Source organism: Hibiscus syriacus, unplaced genomic scaffold, assembly GCF_006381635.1.
Source record: "Hibiscus syriacus cultivar Baekdansim isolate YM2019G1 unplaced genomic scaffold, ASM638163v2 tig00110328_pilon, whole genome shotgun sequence".
NCBI classification, from domain to species: Eukaryota; Viridiplantae; Streptophyta; class Magnoliopsida; order Malvales; family Malvaceae; genus Hibiscus; species Hibiscus syriacus.
In genome coordinates this window covers 7,901,893-7,923,439 of record NW_024062685.1, presented here as the reverse complement: position 1 = coordinate 7,923,439, position 21,547 = coordinate 7,901,893, and the positions used below count along the sequence as shown (strand labels likewise).

The 21,547-nt window shown below is 34.9% G+C and overlaps 1 protein-coding gene across 1 annotated transcript; it reads right to left on the bottom strand.

The window, feature by feature from the left end:
* Positions 1-7,342: 7,342 nt before the first annotated feature.
* On the bottom strand, positions 7,343-10,524 carry LOC120118643 (mitochondrial phosphate carrier protein 3, mitochondrial-like). Its single transcript, XM_039138657.1, has 6 exons — positions 10,095-10,524; positions 8,501-8,862; positions 8,369-8,412; positions 7,964-8,178; positions 7,755-7,879; positions 7,343-7,661 (listed from the first exon to the last, which is right to left on the bottom strand). Exons 1-6 carry the CDS (start codon positions 10,422-10,424, stop codon positions 7,607-7,609), a joined length of 1,131 nt encoding a protein of 376 aa, XP_038994588.1. The 5' UTR covers positions 10,425-10,524; the 3' UTR covers positions 7,343-7,606.
* Positions 10,525-21,547: the final 11,023 nt, after the last annotated feature.

Sequence of the window (21,547 nt, the reverse complement as noted above, 5' to 3'; positions counted from 1 at the left end):
TCATCCAAGTCTGTGAACATGGTCGAGGATGACAATTCTGATTGCAGTGAGGGTGATATGCTTTCTATTTCAACGACTCAATTGACGGATGCGTGGATTCTTGATTCTGGATGTTCTTATCACATCACGCCAAATAGGGAATGGTTTTCGACATACAAGTCAGTTAATTCTGGTTCTGTTTATTTGGGTGATGATCGATGTTGCAATATTGTTGGTATTGGTGATGTCAGAATTAAGATGTATGATGGCTCTGTTCGGACGTTGAGTGGTGTTCGACATATCCCAGATTTGAAGAAGAATTTGAGTTCTTTGGGCACTTTGCACAAGAATGGTTTTATCCCTAAGGCTGATGAGGATAGGGAAACCATTCGGATTATTAAAGGTGTTTTGACTGTGATGAAAGGAAAGATGACTGCAGGAAATATTTATAGATTGTTAGGGAGTACCGTTGCAGGTGGAGTTCATTCTGTTGAGTCCTGTGATGATACTACAAAACTGTGGCATATACGTCTTGCTCATCTTAGTGAACGTGGTATGACAGAATTACATAAAAAAAATCTGTTGCATGGTGTCAAAAGCTATAAGCTCAATTTTTGCAAGTATTGTGTTCTTGGTAAACAGACTAAAGTCCGTTTCAAGACTGTGAGGCACACAACTCAAGGGATTCTTGATTATGTGCATTCTGATGTATGGGGGCCTTCCACGACATCGTCTTTGGGTGGATCTAGGTATTATGTTACTTTTATTGATGATTTTTCACGGAAAGTTTGGGTGTATTTTTTGAAACAGAAATCTGAAGTTTTTGAGAAGTTCAAGCTGTGGAAAGCTGAGGTAGAAAACCAAACAGGATGAAAAATCAAGTGTTTGCGGTCTGACAATGGTACGGAGTACACAGATTCACAGTTCTTACACTTCTGTAAGGAGCACGGGATTAAGAGACATTTTACAGTGCGCAAGACACCACAATAGAATGGTGTTGCGGAATGGATGAACAGGTCGTTGAATGAAAGAGCCAGATGTTTGCGGTTGAATGCGGGGCTTCCCAAACACTTCTGGGCCGAGGTTGTTAACATGGCGTGTTATCTTATCAACAGATCGCCAAGGGCATCATTGGCTGGGAAAGTTGCAGAAGAGGTATGGACTGGTCATGATGTTAGTTTTGATAACTTACGGATTTTGGTTGTCCTGCTTATGTGCATGTACCTGCTGATGAGATCCAAACTTGATGCAAAATCGAAGGAGTGCATTTTTCTGGGTTACAAGAAAGGTGTCAAAGGATTCAAGTTCTAGGATCCAGTTGCGAAGAAAATTGTGATCAGTAGAGATGTTTTTGATGAACAATCCATGTTGCAACAGAAGAAAGACACGACAATGGTGGATTTCGAGCAGTTTCCAGTTGAGAAACCAGAAACTTCTCAACCGACTTCTGGTGGTTCCACTACGGATGATTTGCAGGATTATAGTCTCGCCAGAGATAGGTGAGACGGCGAATATAAGCCTCCGAGTAGATTGGGTTTTGAAGACTTGGTCTCTTTTGCACTTATTGTTAGTAGTGATGATCCGTTAATTTTCATGATGTTGTTACTAGTCAGGAAAACGACAAGTGGATGACAGCCATGGTTGAGGAGATGGAGTCTTTGAATCACAATCGACATGGGAGTTGGTTCGCCTTCCTAAGGGTAAAAAGCCGATTGGTTGCAAATGGGTGTATATAAGAAACCAGCAGTAACAAAAAGAGGGGAGAAGTTCAAGTTCAAGGCTCGTTTGGTAGCAAAGGGTTTTTTCACAGTAGAAAGGAGTTGATTATGATGAAATTTTTTCTCCTGTGGTCAGGCACACTTCAATCCGAGCAGTACTTGCATTGGTGGCCAGTTGGGATTTGCATTTAGAGCAGATGGATGTTAAACTGCTTTTTGCATGGTGATTTAGAGGAGCATCTACATGCGGCAACTTGAAGGTTTCACTCAACCTGGAAACGAGCATTTAGTTTGCAGATTGAAGAAATATTGTACGGGTTGAAACAGTCTCCGAGACAGTGTATAACGGTTTGACTCCTATATGATCAGATTGGCTACAACCGTGTGAGTATGATTGTTTTGTCTATGTTAAGAGCCTTGATGATGGTTCTTTATTTTTCTATTACTGTATGTTGATGATATGTTGATTGCTGCGAATAACATGGATGATGTTATCGTTTGAAAACTTATTGAGTCAGGAATTTGATATGAAATATTTAGGTGCTGCAAAGAAATTCTTGGAATAGAAATTTGCAGGGACAGAGACTCAAGGAGACTGTGGCTATCTCAACGGGGTTATGTTGAAAAATGCTAGAAAGGTTTGCGATGAGCAGCAAAACCAGTTAACACTCCATTGGAACCACTTTAAGCTCTCATCAGAACAGTGCCCTAAGACAGATAAGGAAGCTGAAGATATGGCAAAGGTTCCGTATTCTAATGTTGTTGGCTGCTTGATGTATGCAATGGTATGTACTTGTCCTGATTTAGCTCCTGCTGTTAGTCAAGTTTGTAAGTACATGTCTAAACCTGGTAAGCAACATTGGGAAGCAATCAAGTGGATCTTTCGATACTTAAAGGGTACTGTGGGACATGGAATTGTTTTTGGTAGTCAACGAGATAATCTTTGGTTGTAGGATATGTGGATTCAGACTATGCAGGTGACTTGGATATAGAAGATCTACGACATGGTATGTTTTTACTCTTGGTGGAGGACCTATTTGTTAGAAGTCTACTGTTCAATCTGTAGTGGCACTATCTATAACTGAAGCTGAGTACATGGCAGCGGCTGAAGCTGCAAAAGAAGCTTTATGGCTCACTGGTTTAGTGAAGGAGTTGGGTGTTCAACAAGGGGTTCAGCTGCTTTGCGACAATCAAAGTGCATTCACTTAGCTAAGAATCAGTATATCGTGCTAGAACTAAGCACATTGATGTATGTTTTCACAAGATCAGAGAGTTGGTTGCATCTGAAGAGATTTTGTTTCAGAAGGTACACACTAATGAGAATGCCGCTGATATGTTCACCAAGCCAGTTACGACAGACAAGTTCAAGCATTGCTTGGACTTGTTGAATGTTTCAAGTTGTTAAAGAACTAAGGTAACCCAACCCACATTGAATGTTTCCTAAGGGGCAGGATATTCGCCAAGGTGGAGCGGAGTGAGCGAAGCGAACATCAACTGTCCTTACAAAGAAAGTCTCGTAGAGGGGGTTACGATTATGTGGGTTGGGGGTGCGGGGGGTACGCCCCGCGGTACGGTACAGGGTTAATTTTGTAATTATGTACCAGGGTTTTCTATTATAACTAGAGATGTAACCTAAACCTATGAGAATAGAATAAAATTTTATAGCGCCGCCTAAGCACTGAGGACGTAAGCACATTGCCGAACCTCGTTAAAATTCTTGTGTTCTTTCGTTTACTTTGCCCGATTTATCAACATTAATCACCATGGATACCCTTATAATATTTTGTTACATGAAATCTCAAAGGATGTGAGCAGGTTTTTATCACTTATTTTGGTGTTTTGCTACTTTTTGCATCAAATCTCAGCAGATATAGTGATATTATTGTGCAATGTGAAAGAAATAAAATAAACATCAAATGAAACTAGTGTTGTGTCCTATCTTGTGTGTTATTTGAACTAAGAAATTAATATTAATATTACTTTTTTTTAGCAATGACAACTGAATTTTATTAATAAAAATGGATGAATCAAAATTATAACGTATTTAAAAAGAAAATTGGAGACAGTAGTCACCAAAAAGTCATACATAAAATTATTTATGAGCAAACTAAACAATTTGACAAACTGCTTCGCTACACAATTCTAATTATATCAGTAAACAACCATTTAAAAAAGAAGGGATTTGACAATACGTGACTACCGACAAGCCAATCAGAAAACAGCTGCCGTTAGGATCTTCTTGAAAGCACCAACACGACCGCAGAAGTATACAAAAACTTAAATTTATTTTAAAATAATTTATTTTATAATAAATATTTTATAATAAATTATTTTAAAATAAATTATTTTATAATAAATTATTTTAAAATAAATAACCTTATTAAATTATTTTAATAAATAATTATATTTTATAATTGCTCTTGAAGAGGTTTGAAGACATTTGCAGACATAAAATCAAGTCTACACCAAGAAGAGTTCGCGCAGACATTTGAAGGGCTTCTGTCTTCTAAAAAACAAACAGTCTACGAAACCTAATGTCTGCTCGTGGTCTGCGCGACGCAAACATAAATGATTTGAAGAGCTTGCACAATGAAAACAAACACCACTTTAATCTTCAGGAAGATTGACGACGTCAAAGTTCATGACTGACCGTTGTTGCATTGTTTCATGCCATTTTCATTTCTCGTGTCGGTTGTGTCATTTTTGACGACGACTGCTCCCTTTCTTCGTCTTCCTCTGAAAAATATTATGTCTTCTTCGACCCTAAGTTATTTTCTTCTTCTTCATGACTTTTGACGACGACAATGGTGTTGATGTTGGGGAAATGGAGCAAAGTGGTATTCCCCTACGCAACTTCTTAGAAATTTCAACGAGATTCATTTCACTCGAATCAAAATACTTAACGGTGAGTCAAGGATTCATTACGGATTTTTTGTTGTTGTTGAAATAGACAGCTGATCTTCCTCAAGCAAAACGACATCGATAGCACCAATAATCACAATCATAATAATAATAAGGGTATAGGAGTCCTCGTCGCACTAAATGTATATATATTTTTTATTTTCAGGTCTCGTTGAAAATGTTTTATTATAAAAGTAAATAAACAATAATATTTATATTTTTTATTTTGTCCTTATATGTTCCTCTTTTTTATATTTATCGAAATAAATTAGTCAAATCCATCAGTCACCTTTTAAAGATAATTTTGTCATTTCCCTTAATCAAATATATATCATAAAATTATATGCATAATAAATATAAGACACAAATTGTGGGACACATAGAATAATACACATTTTAAAAAAAATGGGTATGCATTTTTTTAATTTCTTATTCTTTTAATATTAAAGGCTTAATTAGAAAATAAGTGTTCAAACTATACAATTTTTCCCAAGTGCTCAAACGTTTTTTTCTATTAATTCAGGTACTTATCGTTACAAATGTTACCACTTTAGGTGCCTCACCCCTAACGGTCGTTAAATTCTATAGTTAAAGCACACATGTCATATTCTGATAATTTTAATTTTTTATTTAAATTTAAAAAATTAGAAAATATTATATTTTAAAAAAACCAAAAATTTTGAAAAGTTTAAAAAAATCTTTAAAAAATTGAAAACCCTAATTTCAACTCCTAAACCCACATTAGTCGCTGCCCTTTGTCGTCGATGAACCTCCACCCGACGATCAATAACCCCATAAAAAGCCACTGGGATAAGAGTCAATTGACAGCCAATCGACGTGCGTACCTGACGAACGTCGATGCTACAAATCGTGACCCTATGTGATCGCGACAACCAATTGACGATATATGACTCGGAAGATGCAAGACGAAGTCAGTGGGTTAGGGATTTGGGACTTTTTTGTAATTTAAGAGAAATTATGGTTATTTTTAAAATAAAATATAATTTTTAATTTTTAAAATTTTTTTTCAAAATTATCGAAATGTGACACATGTCACTTAACGAACGTTACAGTCAAGGCACCTAAAGCGGTAACGTTTGCAATGTTAGGCATCTGGATGAATCAAAAAAAGTTTGGGCACATATTTTCTAATTAAGCCTATATTGAACTATATTAATCAATCATTAAAAAATAATGGGTATGCACTTGCCCCACATAATACAGACGATCTCTCCATTATAAGACTGTTTTTTAAGTCCATTGACTATTAAAAGTTACAAAATAGTCACCCGATTTCATATATTTCAAAGTCATCTTTGTCATTAAAAATTAATGGTTGTCTGAGTTGGATGTTCACATGTAATTGGGATGTGATAAAATCATATTTTCATGATGCATACTAAAGTACTGGCTCGATGGCATAATGGTTCAAGCATTGGCTTGACGACATTATGTAAAAGGAGAGTTGATTCATAAAATACAACTAAAACGATTATTGGATCAAATTTTATCATATCTCAAATAACAAGTTAACATCTAACTCATACGACCATCATTTTTTTATTATAAAAATGGACAATTTTGAAGCATATGAATAGTCAAATGACCATTTTGCAACTTTTAATAGTGGAGAGACTCAACAAAATAACATTCTTGAAGAATCATTTTATAACTTTTAATAGCCAAGAGACTCAACAAAACAACACTCCATTTTTAACCTAATAATAAATAAAATACTAACAATCACAATATTAATAAATAAAATAAAATAATAAAATCTAATTATTGTATAGTATAATTTATTATTTTTTTAAATCATCTGAATTTGTATAATAGTAAAAATTAGATGTTGCCATCAAAATTAATATAATCTTTAAAATTTTATATACTCACAATAAGAAAATGAAATTCAAATAGTGTTATTCTTTTATGAATTGAAAACTGAAAAACTTCGCCGAAAAAGAAGGGAAAAAGAACTCATTAAAAAAGAAATGTTGAGAGAAAGTAAAAAAAAAACAAGAGGGTAACTTTTACCTTGTTATTGACTAAATTTATCATTTTCGCTCTTATCGTATTTTGACATCAATTTAACCCACAAAGTTGTTTAATTGCATCATTTTATACTCTTCTCCTAACTTAAAACCCTAAATTATAAATCCCAAATTTATTCTTATTTTTTGTTCCTTTTTGGATTTTTTTATTAATTTGATGTAAAGTTTACATATACTCACTTGTCTTTACTCACATTTAGTAATAAGTGATAAAATCCATGTACATTGTTATCATTGTTTGCTCAATCTAAATTTACGTTTGTGTTTGTGTTAACAATGTATCTTGGACATGTTCATGCGAATGAAATAACTATTCATAATAGTAAATTTATAACATACTGTTCATCTCAAACGTATATCTAAATCCTACAATAGTCCAACAATTAGTCAAATACACGTCTAAAACTCAGCTTACACGATCAATGCTGTACAAAATCAGCTCCAATGGACTTAAACTGCTAAATCCGTGGTAGTTTGTTTATTGTATGATATGTATTTTTTTCGTTAACTGATGATTAAGATTTTCAACACTTCAGCTAAACAAAAATGTATTGCTAGAAATGCAAAAACAGTAAAAACAAATGCTTACAGGAATGCCCAAAAATGAGTATTCCAAATGATCTGCTAAAATCAGTATTATAGCCCCCACCGCAATCTGCTAAAATAGTTTTGGTGACAGACACAGGGGGTATCGATCTTCAAAGGGAATTTCAGAATATATGATCTAACTACAAAAAAATAGTCTCCGCATGTTTAGAGGATGAAACCAAAACCATCCTCCGACAAAAACCATCATCGGTCAAAACAAAAATGCGTGATAAAAGTTCCGAATGCAAAACGAATATTTTCCAACCGCTTGAGCCTCATTCATGCAATTTCCAGCAATCCTATGTTTTAATTTTATTTTTCCCTACGAAAAGGGTTTATTAAAGTATTTAGTTGACATTCCACTATTTTTTATGCCTTCGCAGGCTGCGTGCCAGCAGCAGGGGCAACACCACCAGTGGTTGGCCTGAAAGATTACAAGAGAAATCCCATTAGTATTCACTATAATCACCTGAAAACGAAACACCGATGCTTTATAGCCATGATAGGAATAACTTACAGTCCCACAAACACTTTGAAAGCATCATAGATACCCCACTGAGCTCCGGTTAGGGTTCCAATCATCACAATACGAAGGGGAAGCCCACGGGTAAACAGACCCAACAAACCAAGCTTCTTCACAGCCTGCATAATCACAAGGCAAGTAAAAATGATTCATAACTGAAATTATAAAAGCTCAAATGATCATATGAGGCTGTCAGAACTTACATCACCAACAGTTGCCCCTTTGGCATTGTTGAGGAAAGAGACAAGGTTGTCAGCAGGATGAGAAACAATAGCACAGAAGACACCAGCGACGTAACCACCAGCGAAACTAACACCAAGCTGCAAAGATTTGCTGCATTGGTCCTTCGGTGTGGGAATACCATATTTATAGATCATCTCAACAATGGTTTCAAAAGAAGCAAACTTCATCATGGTATCTGAATGAAAGGAGGAATGTCTAAATAATCTTACAATTTGTTCAAAGGAAAGGAGGAATGTCTAATTAACAAATGCTAAAGCAACCGCCAAAATGGAGTGTTAAAAAGAAAAACGGGAAGGATAAAATAAAAATAAAGGGATGTACTAAAGCCAGGAATTATCCACGAAAAATGTGCATGCCAAACTTACATGGAATCTGACGGCCCCAAAGAGGAACAATACCCTTGTACAATCTGCACAGCAAATAGATTCAAAACTCAATCAAACAGACATTCCCTGGTATTACTTACACAGAACATTTAACAATGCTCAGAAGCTTACCCAGCAGCACCTTCGGATTTGATGAACTTGGGAAATCCGTCTGACATACCCCTAGCAAAACCTGGCTGGGTTTGAACCCTGACCTTGACTGCCTCAAAAGGGCAGAGCGCAACATCGGCAATCACCTCAGCAGATGCAGAACCAGCAAGATAGATGAGGGTCTTGTACTTAGCAAAATATTCAGGTCCAGCAAGGTCAGAATAGTACTTCTTGAAAAACTCATAGAATCCAAACTTGCAAGCTCCCTGAGCACTATAACCAAGAAGAGTAGGAACCCAACCACGGAAGAAGCCCCTAAATCCTTGCTCTTTCAGTAGGACTCCAAAACCAGATGAGATACTCTTGTATTTTGCAGGGTCAATCTTGCAAAACAACAATCCAAATGACAATTTAGATCATCCACCATATTAAAATATCAGATGGCTAACGACAAAGCAAATCCATAATGTACCATCTACTGTACTATTATAAAATTATTGTATAATGAATCAAATACAAAGCATTACAATAAAAATGATCGCAGATTAACTGCAACAAATAACACAAGTATTCATATCATGGTGATTGATACCATATGGATACCAGTGTATAGTTACTGTTCCACCACTAAATCAGTACCAAATAAATTAAGTTTTGATCATATTAATATATATTTTAAATTTTATGATTATATATATGTATGCATGTTAATCACATATATTATTATGAAATAAGAGTACAAATATATAAAATAATATTTAAAAAAATATTGAGACAGGCTCCTTCAAGACTTACCTGAACTACTATTACTCAATAAGGAATAAGAGTTTCGGTTTCGGTTCGTCAAGATAGAGATGCGAGAAAAAAGAGATTTTCATTGTTTGTGGATCACTCGAATAAATGCAGTAATTCATGGAACGGGATATCCTATAATTATGGTAGATAAATACAAAACATGTACAAGAAAAAATTGCTTTGCAAAAATAGCTATCTCAAATAGGATTGCTACACAAATAACTATCTCAAATAGTCATTATATGATTTATAAAATCAGAGGAACAGAAGGAATTCGAAGAAATGCTTTAAGGCAGCGTTGGGGAACATGGACTTTAGAAATCCAAGTTCTCAAATGAAGCATAAAAAATTTATTTCCCTCCAGAATAAACTCAGGGTTCAGTACTAATGACATTGATTCATTTGAAAAAACTTCCCAACTTAGGTTCAGGACATCCTTCCACAATACAACTGCTAGATGAAAAAGCGAGTGCAATCAAATATAAATACAATTACAATTAAATTCTAGCAAATAACATTGTGGACAGAATAACAGCAAAATCTATTACGAAATGAAGACATAGAGACTTGGAAATAAAATTCAATCTGGACTGCAATCGAAGTGATACTCCTATGACGTTCCACGTATCTAAAAATCAGGCAGTAAAAACTAAGTCATCAAAATGGAACTGAATCAGTAGAAGAAAACAGACACAGATCTAAAACAACAATCATCAATCAGAATTCTCAATTGAACACCAAGCTTAACACAGGTCTAATCTTAAAACCAAGTACAAAGTTCGAAAGAAGGTAAAGAGGAGATCCAGATCTACATATATACCTGCATATTACACTTGACGAGGTCAAGAGGAGTAACCGCCGTGTGAGTGAGACCACAGCTAAGGATACCACCGAAAGTACAAGCAGCATAGAACTGAGGCGAGTACATCTCGATCCTCTTCCCAGGCTCATTCGGCGAGGGGATCATGAACGTCCTCGACTTGATCGAAGGCGAGGATGATGCAGCTGGAGATTCGAGCGTAGTGAAGCGCGAAGCGCCGAAGGCAGGGTTGTTGGCATTGAGGAGCCGATCGACGGCAAAAGAGGTGGGCGAAGAGTAAAGGAAGTTAGGGAGAAGGGATTGTTTGGAAGAGTCGGAGAGAGAAGCCATCGCCGTTGAGAAAAAAAACGAAGAAATTTTTAGAAATGGAAGCAGAAGTCGAAGCTTGGGATTCCTCAGGGATTTGCGTTTCTGTTCCTGCCAAATGCGATATTAGAATAGCTGAGGGCTGGCATTTCCGGTTTTATTGGGCAAAGAGAAGAGGAAACCCTTGCGTGAAATATACGTAGGATACCGAATTGACCATGTGGTTTGATTTTAATTACGAAAATGTCACTAGGTCAACCTTCTTAATACATCGCTTCTTCTCTTTCTCCACCGGAGAGACTTGGTTTTTGGCGGCAGCTTTTTGCTTTTTCTAATTGGCCCACGCTGACGCCACCTCCAACCATATAAAAAACTGACCGCTAAGCACAAGTAGAGGTTTCACGTTCTCTTCTTATATTTTGGCTATAATTTGAATTGACCGGAAAATGAACGCAGTGATTATGATGGGTCCTAAAATAAGATACAACTTCACATTGAGTGGGTTTGGTTCGTTTAATATTTATGAGGGAATTGAAATCTGTGAAGGAATTAAAATATATAGGAATTAAAATATGTAGGAATTAAAATTTGAATCTGAAACCTGTTTGTTGACAGGAAATTGAATTGGAATCCAATTACATATTCTGTTTGGTTTACATACATATCAGATAAATTTGATTTTAGTAATATAAAATGACAGAATTTCCTTCTTATTTCCCCTTTAATTTAAGTTTATTTTTGCTTAATTTTAGTTTTTTTATAACTTACATGTAGCAATATATTATAAAAATTTAAAAAATATTAAAATTTTATTTTATTGATTGATTATTCATTCTAATAAATTATAAAAATCATACTAATAAACATCATAAGTTAAAATCATCCAAATTAAGATGGCCATGGGTCGGGTTTTGGTCCACCCGACCTGACCTGAGAACAAGGGAACCTCCACCCGAGACCCGACTCGACCCAAACAAATAAAGTTTCACCATACCCGACCCGGATATATGAATTAGAAACCAGACCCGAAATAATAAAAAAAATATTTTTATTCAATAAAAACAGTGACTTAATTGAAAAATATATATAGAGAGAGTATTATTGTAATTATTCATAAATATATAAGGTAAAATTATATATTTTTTTCGGGTCGAGTCGGGTATTTTTCACCATAAACCCGACCGACCCGAATACCATACTTAAAAAAACCCGACCCGAATATCACACTTAAAAAAACCCGACCCGAACCAGAATATCACACTTAAAAACCTGACCCGACCTGAATATCACACTTAAAAAAACCCGACCAGAATATCAAACTTAAAAAAACCCGACTTGACCCGACCCGAACCCGAATATCACACTTAAAAAAACCCGACCCGACCCGAATATCACACTTAAAAAAACCAGACCCGACCTGAAAATCACACTTAAAAAAACTCGACCGACCCGACCCGAACCCACATATCACACTTAAAAAAACCCGACCCGAATATCAAACTTAAAAAAACCCGACTCTACTCGAACCCATTTTTTTTAAAAAAATCCAACCCGATCCCGAATATCACACTTAAAAAAACCCGACCTAACCCGACCCGAATATCAAACTTAAAAAAATCCAACCCGACCCCGATTTTTTTTTAAAATCCGATCCGAATACCAAAAGATTGATGAGGGTAGTATGGTCAAATTTCACATTTCCTCCTCCAAAGGATTTCAATTCCATCATGTTATGGATGTAATTTATTTCCCTTTGATGGAATTAGATTCCAATTCCTCCTTTAAAAAATTGAAACAAACATGAGAAAGTGGTTATAACACCCCAATTTAGGGGCTAAATTTAAGAAATTATAAAGTGGTGAATTTAATTATATTTTTGGAAGAAATTAGAGATTAAATTGTAAAATCGTAAAGTTAACAGACTATTTTAAGAAGTGCAGGAAGTTTAGTGACTAAACACATGATTTAACTATTTTTTATATATGATGAAATATAACTCTCTTACCCGTGCTCAGTTTCCAGATTTCCCCCATTTCCCTCCTACGTTCACCCTATTTCGATATTCGATTTAGTCGTCGTCCGACCTCCGATCGAGAACTGAAACCACCATCGTGTTCATTGTCGACCGAGGAACAAAACCCCTTAAACCTTTCATCGTGAATCGTCACCGTTAGTCGTTAATTTCAGTCGGAAGTATCATCGGAAATAACTCGTTTTCAGTTGGTTTTTGGTCGATTCACGACGATCCGACAATCTGTTTACAACACCTCCCGCACCATCGTGTTCCTTGCATCATTCCGAGTCCATCGATGTTCTCCGTTTCTCCGTCGTCACTGGCGCGTGGAGGGGTGAGACTGTCAAAGTTTCCGACGTTTCGGAATCGAGCTCTCCGCCGTTCAAAATTGTGAACCGAGCTTTGTAAGTGCCTCAAAATCGCTTAAAATAATTTTTAGGAATTTTTTCGGGAATTTATCGACACCGAGTCACTGTTCACGCGTCGCACGTGCCACCCCCGAGAGTGGGCATCGTCTGGGTGTTAATTTTGTAATTTATTTCTGTCTGTGTGCTATTTGTATAAAATTCGGGTGTTTGATTGGTAAATATTTGCAGAATGTGACTAATTTGATAATTAATTTATGTTAGGGTGATATTTGTGTAAAATGATCGACTGTTGACCGTTGATCGAAGTTGATCACAATTGACCAAAACTTTGACCGGACATTAAACGACCTTTGACTTTGACCGAGTATACATATCCTGACTTTTTTCAACGTTCCAAATCTGATTTCGCAGTCCGTTTTTCAAAATTCGGACCCGAAGGCTTCAAAATTTCCAGTCAAACCTTGACTTTGATTTTGACCGAAAATTTCCAAATTTTTGAAAAGTCATATTTTATGTTTTCGACGTCTTGAATCCGAAGTCCGTCTCGCCAAATTCGAACCCGGTAAGCTATTTTCATTGATTTATCATCCGATTCGATCCGTTTTTCAGAATTAAGCTCCGTTTTGATGTAATTTCTGTTGGTATGGACCCGAGGAAATATTGGAAGATCATTTCAAGATCGAGGGCGTTCGAATGGAATTTTTATGGTCGATCAGTATGTCATAGAAATCGAGGTAATACTTTACTACCTCTTTATGCTTTATGGAACATGTTGATATTGGTAAAAGCATGAATAAGATAATGTTGGTCACTTTTGTGGAGTTGAATAATTTATTCACTCGATATGAATGTGGTAGAAATTCTGTAACTGAATACGAATCGAATACTAATATAAGAGATTGAGGAATTGTTAGAATTAAATTACAAGTTTGTGATTAGTGATAAAGAAATCAACCATGTATTAGTAACTTATATTTTATATCATCAAAGGTTACATGTTAAAGGTACTTGGATGGGAAATTATGAGAATATTTTGATTAAGTAAAATTACGAAATTACCCTTATATTGGAAAATGACAAGAATTGTCATTGGAAGTGGATTAATAAATCTAAAAGATATATTGATCTGATAAATATATTGATGTGCATAAGAAATGTTAGTTTTACTTAGAAATTATGGATAACCGGTTTTTAACCCTAAGAGGGTTTATGCAAGATACTAGAAGTCTGTTAAGGAATCATTTCAAGATCAGTGAATGTTCGAGGAAACAACTAACCATAGGATCTCTAAATTATAAGTATGCTCATTAAGAGTTAATACCAAAATCATCTGATTAAGAAATTATGAAAATACCCTTGAAAGGTAAAAATAGCTTGAGTTGACCCTGAATGAAAAAGTACTTTGAGGATTTGTACTTAACGCAATGAATTACGGATTTAATTGTTAAGATCCTGTCTTTGTACAAAAAATTTCTGATAACCTGTTGGTAACTTCTGAGAAGACAATTGACCTGAAAATCTCCGAGTTAAGAATAAATTATCGAGGGTGCTCTTTTGTCATAATTATTTGAAAGGTCTGGAATAAATGATAAGTTGGAGTTAAATAATAAGACAAATGGAAGGAAAGAATTGAAATACACCGGATCTGTAAAATAACCAAAATACCCCTGTAATGAAAAAGACTCAAGAATATTACCAAGCTCAAGAATGATTAATAGAAGTGTTGGATTAATTAAGGAATCCAAATAAACATGGATGTGGTACTGCTCTTAAAAGTTATGGATCACATATTAGCCGAGCAATCAATGCTAGTGTACATGCCAGTACCTGAAATGTATATATGTTACTTGAATGCGTGTTCGTCTTCTCAAGTGTGGTTCGATGATAATTTTGAAAGTACTCAGCTCAACTCAACTCTAGGTCGCATTCGATAATAAGAAATGGATATTTGTTAGACAAATCAACCACGAAGACCAAATTAAATTAAACGAAAGTACAATATGTATCTGAAATTCAGAATGTCTGGATTATCTGGAAAGCTCTGAAGTAACCAGGATAGACTTGAATGATAAACGAAATGAGTAATCAATGATTGAGGATTAAATAGGTGATTGGTTGAGTTTGGGAACACTGTTGAACTTACATGATGAATTATCCTTATGGGTCATAAAACATGAATCAAGTATGTATGTATTTCCTGATATCGTTGAAATATGGAAATGAAATAAAGACTATTGGAAGATATATTCAGCGATGATTACGAAAATGATTTATGGACAAGAATTGTTGGTATTAAAGAGTAAATACTCTGAAAAGGCAATAAATTGACGAGTCGACATGCATTAGTTCTGAGAGATTGTTCAGTTCGAATTGTTTGATGAACCGATCGATTAACATGGATTGTAAATGTCTTGAAGCTTCGTTTCTCCTTTATTAGCTCAAATCACTCTGGGCATTCTGGAACACTTTCCTGATGCACCCGAAAATATAGTGGGATTCTAAAGTATCAACCTTAAATGTCTGGCTAGATCAGTTAGTAATCGATTCTCCTCAATAGAACCTTGTTCCTGGAATCTATCAAATTGCTTGAGTTTCATGTTGTCCTTATTGATAACGATAAATGCCTCTGAAAAATATACGTGGATACTCTAGTGTGTTCCAAATGAATTACATGACAGTTTTATATGTTTTGAAATGAGTTTGGTACAAGTATCGATTTACTGGTTTATGAACCATGACAACATGGTAAGTGGTTTATGATTATGGTTTTATCGAAAATATAATTGTTTCTTATTTATGGAATCACATAAACTACTGGTTTATGAATTATGGTTTTATGTTTCACTGGTTATACTCGAACTATTGTACTGGGATATTATATGGGTAGACTGGAGGTACAACTCTGATCAAGCTGGAAATTTCTTACGGACCTAAGGGGATCTTTGGGTAGGCTTTCAGGCCCAAGGTACTCCCTTGGGTTAATCATTTGACTACTTATGGTGTACAGGTGGAAATTTGATTTACGATTTATTTCATAATCACATATATGACATATTACTGGATCACGATCTAGGTATTACGATTTACGGATAAAACTGATTTTTAGTGGATTTTTATATGGATAGGAATCTGGAGTATAGATGCACAACCTTGATCCGGCTGTAAGTCATTACGGACCTAAGGATATCTTGGGTAGCCCCCAAGGCAAATCCTTAGGTTGGTTCCCTTTGCTGTGTGCATAAGGTAACCCTACGGACCTAAGGATATCTTGGGTAGGTCCCAAGGTATATCCTTAGGTTGGTTCCCTTTGTTGTGTGCATAAGGTAACCCTACAGACCTAAGGATATCTTGGGTAGGCCCCAAGGTATATCCTTAGGTTGGTTCTCTTAGCTGTGTGCTTAAGGTAACCCTACGTATCTAAGGATGTCCTTGGGTAGATCCAAGGTATATCCTTATGTTGGCTCCCCTTTTTGCTGTGTGCTGAGGGCAATCCCTACGGATGCAGTTATGGGGAACTGTATAATGGAGTTTGGTTGGGGGTTCAACTATGGTTTTAAAAGATTTATATGTTTTCAATGGTTTTGATTAGAACACACTAGTCATCCTATTCGATCTCCTGAAAATGTCATACTTTGAATGCTTCCTATGAACTGTGATCTTCTTGGCTTCAACTTGATGAACTACTGATGGAACCCCAAATTATTCCACAACGGGTATACGTCTGATTCAATAAGGAAATTATATGGCTTTCCATTTATCTTCATGTCATGTAGCATTATCTGGTAGTTCTGTATTACTGAGCTTTCCGAAGCTCACTTTATTACTCACTATTGCAGGTTAAAAGAATTGTACCAATATAATTATCAACATCAGTAAGGGAGTTCTTCCGGCGTTGCTTGCAGAGTATGGTACATGTGATTAGGGTGCATGTAATTCTATTTTGTTTTATATATGAGTTTGAAAAACCTGTTTTATTTCTGAATAATAATTAAATCATTTTATGATTTGACATGTTTTAAGAAAAGTTTTAAAATTTCCGCTATTTTTACGGTAAAGTCGCTCCGGTGGCCCTAATGTGACACTCCAGATAGGATCGGGCTACCCGCATCGGTCTAAGGGGGTTACAGTGGTGAATTGGATTCCAATTCCCCTAATTCCAAGAGATTGCAGCGAACCAAACACCACATGAGGGTTTGCATATTTAAATTCCTTATTTATAAATAATAAAATTAGAATCGTAAATATTTAAATTTATTAAATTAAGTTTAAATAATTAATTAATAATGTATACACCCACTTTTATTCTGTTACAAATAATATTTAAATTTAAAATTAAAATTAACTTAATCTCTAACATTTAAAAAAAACTAAATATCCTGGAATACCGAATAGTACTATTATATGTAATACACGTAAATCACAATGGCATATTGGCATATTCCCGTGGTAGGACACATAAGTAACAACTAACAATGGCATATTCCATCACATATATTTGAAAGCCCCCCTACTCGGTCGTTTAATTAAATATTTCACAATTTGAACAAGCAATTACTGTTTTGAACAGTATTAGTATACGGTCTAGGTAGTTGTACTTCGAAAAACTAATTTAAGATTATGAACCATATTAATATTAAGGGTAAAGTACATAAATAGTTACCAAACTTTTAGGATGCTTGCATTTTGGTCACTCATCTTTTAAAACTTGCAATACAATCGTCAAACTTTTAGTTCGTTTTCAGGAAGGTTTCTGACGTTATCTCCCGTTAGTTTTATATGACACGTTACCTTCTTCTTCTTCTAATATACTATTGGATGAGTCACTACGAAAATATCCCATTTCGGGCTAGCAAAGCTTCTTATGAATAACAAGACATGCACGCAAACCGGCATAAGAGGGACAAAAGGCTTGCCGATGTGTCGAAGTTGGGGAATCCAACAATGGTATACTTTGTTTTTAAAGCTTTTCATGTGCTTGGAGGATTGGAACGACTTTTCTAACTACCATGACCAAGCTGTTATTTTGCATACTACAAGTATTCGACCCCCAGACGAGTGAGCTAGTCCCGATAAATGTACCCGGAAATGGTCCGGCATATCTGATTCTTATGCTCGGGTATCATGAAATGAATGGAAGCGAGGAGGCGAAGGTTTGGAAGAGAAGATGGAGACTGAAGGGGTCTGAAAGATGAAAGCAATTCTTATGAACAGTGGCAAAAGAGAAGCTTCTAACCAATGGAGAGAGATACATATGCGGTATGACGAATGATTCGGCTAATGTTTTATGTGGATGCTGTAATGAAACAGTGTTCGCAATAATCATGATTGTCGAATTACGAGCTTGATATGAAAGAAGATTAGTTGCTAATATTACAAATGAGTTTAATATAACCTTTAATAATATAACAAAGCAAATGTTAAATAGAGATTTTCTTAACGAAAATGAAAGTTCCAGGTAGCTTAGCCTATAACATGATTATGTTAACTAGTTAGTTTAGCTAAATCAAATGCATTGAACGCATATATACAAGTATACCTTAACATGATTATATATGAGCTAACTGAACTGAAAATCAAAGATATCACGGGATCGATCTTCGGTCTACTTTTAACTACATGGAAACTAGATCAATGTTGTAGAAATCGACACCGTATCGAGTAGGAAAGAGAATGGTGGATTAGGAACTTAGAAAGCACCTTCAAAATTTCTGAAGAGGAAAAAGGAGGAGAAGGAGGAGAAGGGTTAAGGTAACATACCACGTCATATAAAACTAACGTGAGGTAACGTCTGGAACCTTTCTAAAAACAAGCTAAAAGTTTAGTGATTGTATTGCAAGTTTTAAAAGTTGGGTGACCAACACGCAAACACCCTAAAAGTTTAGGGACTATTTGTGTATTTTACCCTATATTAATTATATTCATAACTACGGCTAATTCATTGTCAAATAGTTAGGAGTTTTTAAAACATATTTCATCACTTATAATCATCCTAGTTAATTAATTTTTATACTAAATTTAGATTTAATAATTGATAAATTATATAAAATAAATTTAAAAATTAATATAAACACATGAGAAAATAATTAATGATGAAATAAAATGTGATATAAACACAATACAATTATATGAATGTGTTTAATAGTTATGATGATTTAGGGGCAAAATTAGAAATTTATTATAACGGGTTAAAATATTTTTTAATTTTTCATAAATAATTTTTTAATTAAAGGGAATTGGTAAAACAATTTAAAAAATATTTTTTAATATTAATTAATACTTAAAAAAATAATTGGTGGAGGCCAAGACTCTTCGTCCCCACGATGTTCCGTCACTGGCGTGATTATAAGGTGACAACATACATATTACAGATATAGCTACTCGAACCTAGAACCTTTAAGAAGAATAACATTCTCTTTATCATCGAGATTATTTGACGAATTCATTAACAATAATTAGATGTTATTAACGTTAGTTATAATATAAATTTTAATTTTATATCCGTGTTTAAATATTATTATAATAAAAATCATGATAAATATTAAATTATATAATTAATTAAACAATTAATCAATCCAATAGGACGAAACACTAAATCTCCTATACAAATACTATTTTCCTTTGAGAAATAACCTCAGTGACCGAAGATGCCTTATAATATACGATTTTAACTAAATTTTTTTGGATTTGCAAAAATGACAAACAAATTCGCAACGCGAACTCCAATTTCGCAACCAGTTTTCAAATTCGCAACGCGAGTATGTAAATCGCATTGCGATTTTCCAAATCCGCGGTGCGATCTTCCAAATTCGCAAATCGAATCTGTAAATCGCAACACAGAAGTCAAATTCGCAACGCGATGGTCAAATTCGCAACACTGAATTTCAAATTCGAAAATGAATTTTAAATTCTAACTCGATTTTCGAATTCGCAACACGAATTTAATTTCGCAACATGTTTTAGTTTCGGAACACAAATGTTTTGGGTATATAACTACGCAACAACAACAACTCATAACCTAAATCCCTAAATCGTAACTCATTCTCTCCATCTATCACTCTCTCCGGCGACATCCGTTCCTATATCCAACGATATCCTGCCCCATCTCTAATTTTTTTACATAATTTTATTTCTATATAATTTTCAATGATTTCTCTCCCAAATTATCAACTATCAATTTAATAAAGGTATGTTTTCCTCTAAGTTAGTGATGATATGTAGTTTATAGCTCGTTTGTGTAGTAAATTAATTTACAATTTGTAGAATGAAATCATCTAATGTTGATCATGTTTGGATAGATTTGTGTTTTAGAGGGCCATGAGAGAATGTTCATGGTGTTTTACAATATGTGCCTTTACCCATGAATCTTCAACTAAAACTGTCATTAAAAAAGTTAACTTATGAAACTCTAATGTTACGTGTTGCAAAGAAATTGAATTTAGAGCCTCTAAGTGGATTTAGGCTATCTTATCAGAGAAAAGGTAAAGTTTATTTGTTAACCGACAATGAAGATGTTGAACGATTCATTTCTTACGTTAGTGTTTTGTAAGAAGATGATGTTACATTGTATGTTGTTGAACCTAGAAGTAGTGAAGTGGGTCAGTAGGGGTAGTAATCACTAAGTTCTTCAACCCCAGTTTATGGTGCTCACAATGTGCAACGTTGTTATCAACCTCAAAATTTAATGGTTCCACCATAATTTCATCACCAAAAATTTTTGTCACCACATTTCCAATACCAAACACAATATCAAACACAATCTAAAACCCACAACCTTTTCCTAATCCAAATCCCAATCAACTTTCAGCACCAAATTTCGGTTTTCGTATTGACCAGTTAGACGATTATGAGCCAACAGAAAAAATTGTGAGTACTAGTCCGTATTCCAAATTTGATCTTGGTCAATACCCGGACTTTGATCTTGGTCAATACTCGGATTTTGATGATGTTTCAGAAGAAGAAACAGACCCTGCATGTAATGATTTTGATCTTGGTTAATACCCGAATTTTGATGATGAAACAGCCGTGCTGAGGAAGATGTTGTTGATGATAATGAGGAAAGTTACGACTGTGAATGAACATGTTGAACATCCATTCTGTAATTCTCCTAAAGAAGAAGAAGAAGAAGTCCTCGAAGAAAAGAAAAAGAAGAAAATGCCACAAGAGTATAACTGGAATATGCCAGAATTACTTCAGATACCGGAAGAATGAAACAAAGTGTATGATTGAAAAACTGTACGTGGCTTATGATTGCAAAGAGGATAAAAGATTGCGAATGTTTCAAGTTAGGACTTTATTTGAAAACATACATGTTCAAGAACCCAAGTTTTTCCTCACCATAGACAGGCAAACAAAAAGGTGTTGGGGGTTTTCTGGGCTGAGTTAATGTTTTTAATGGAATGGTATATCAGGACATGAAATTATGACTGACATGAATGCTCGGTTTAAGATTAGTATCTCATATTCTCAGCTTGGAGAGTTAAATGTTATGCCTTGAATTGTTGGGGGGTTGCCAAAAGTCGTTTGCCAACTGCCGGCTTATTGTCACAATTTAAAAGCTGAAAAATCATGGGTCGGTACTCATATCAAAACAGATAGAGATGGACGCTTTGAGATGCTGTTTATCGCCATTGGTACCGCAGTTAGTAAATCATTATAATTTTGTTGACTCATTTTTGTTAGTTGCATGCATTTCACATTTAAATGATTATATTTCTAGTGTATATGATTTTGTAGATTCGTTCGTTTATTACTTGCATGCACCCAAT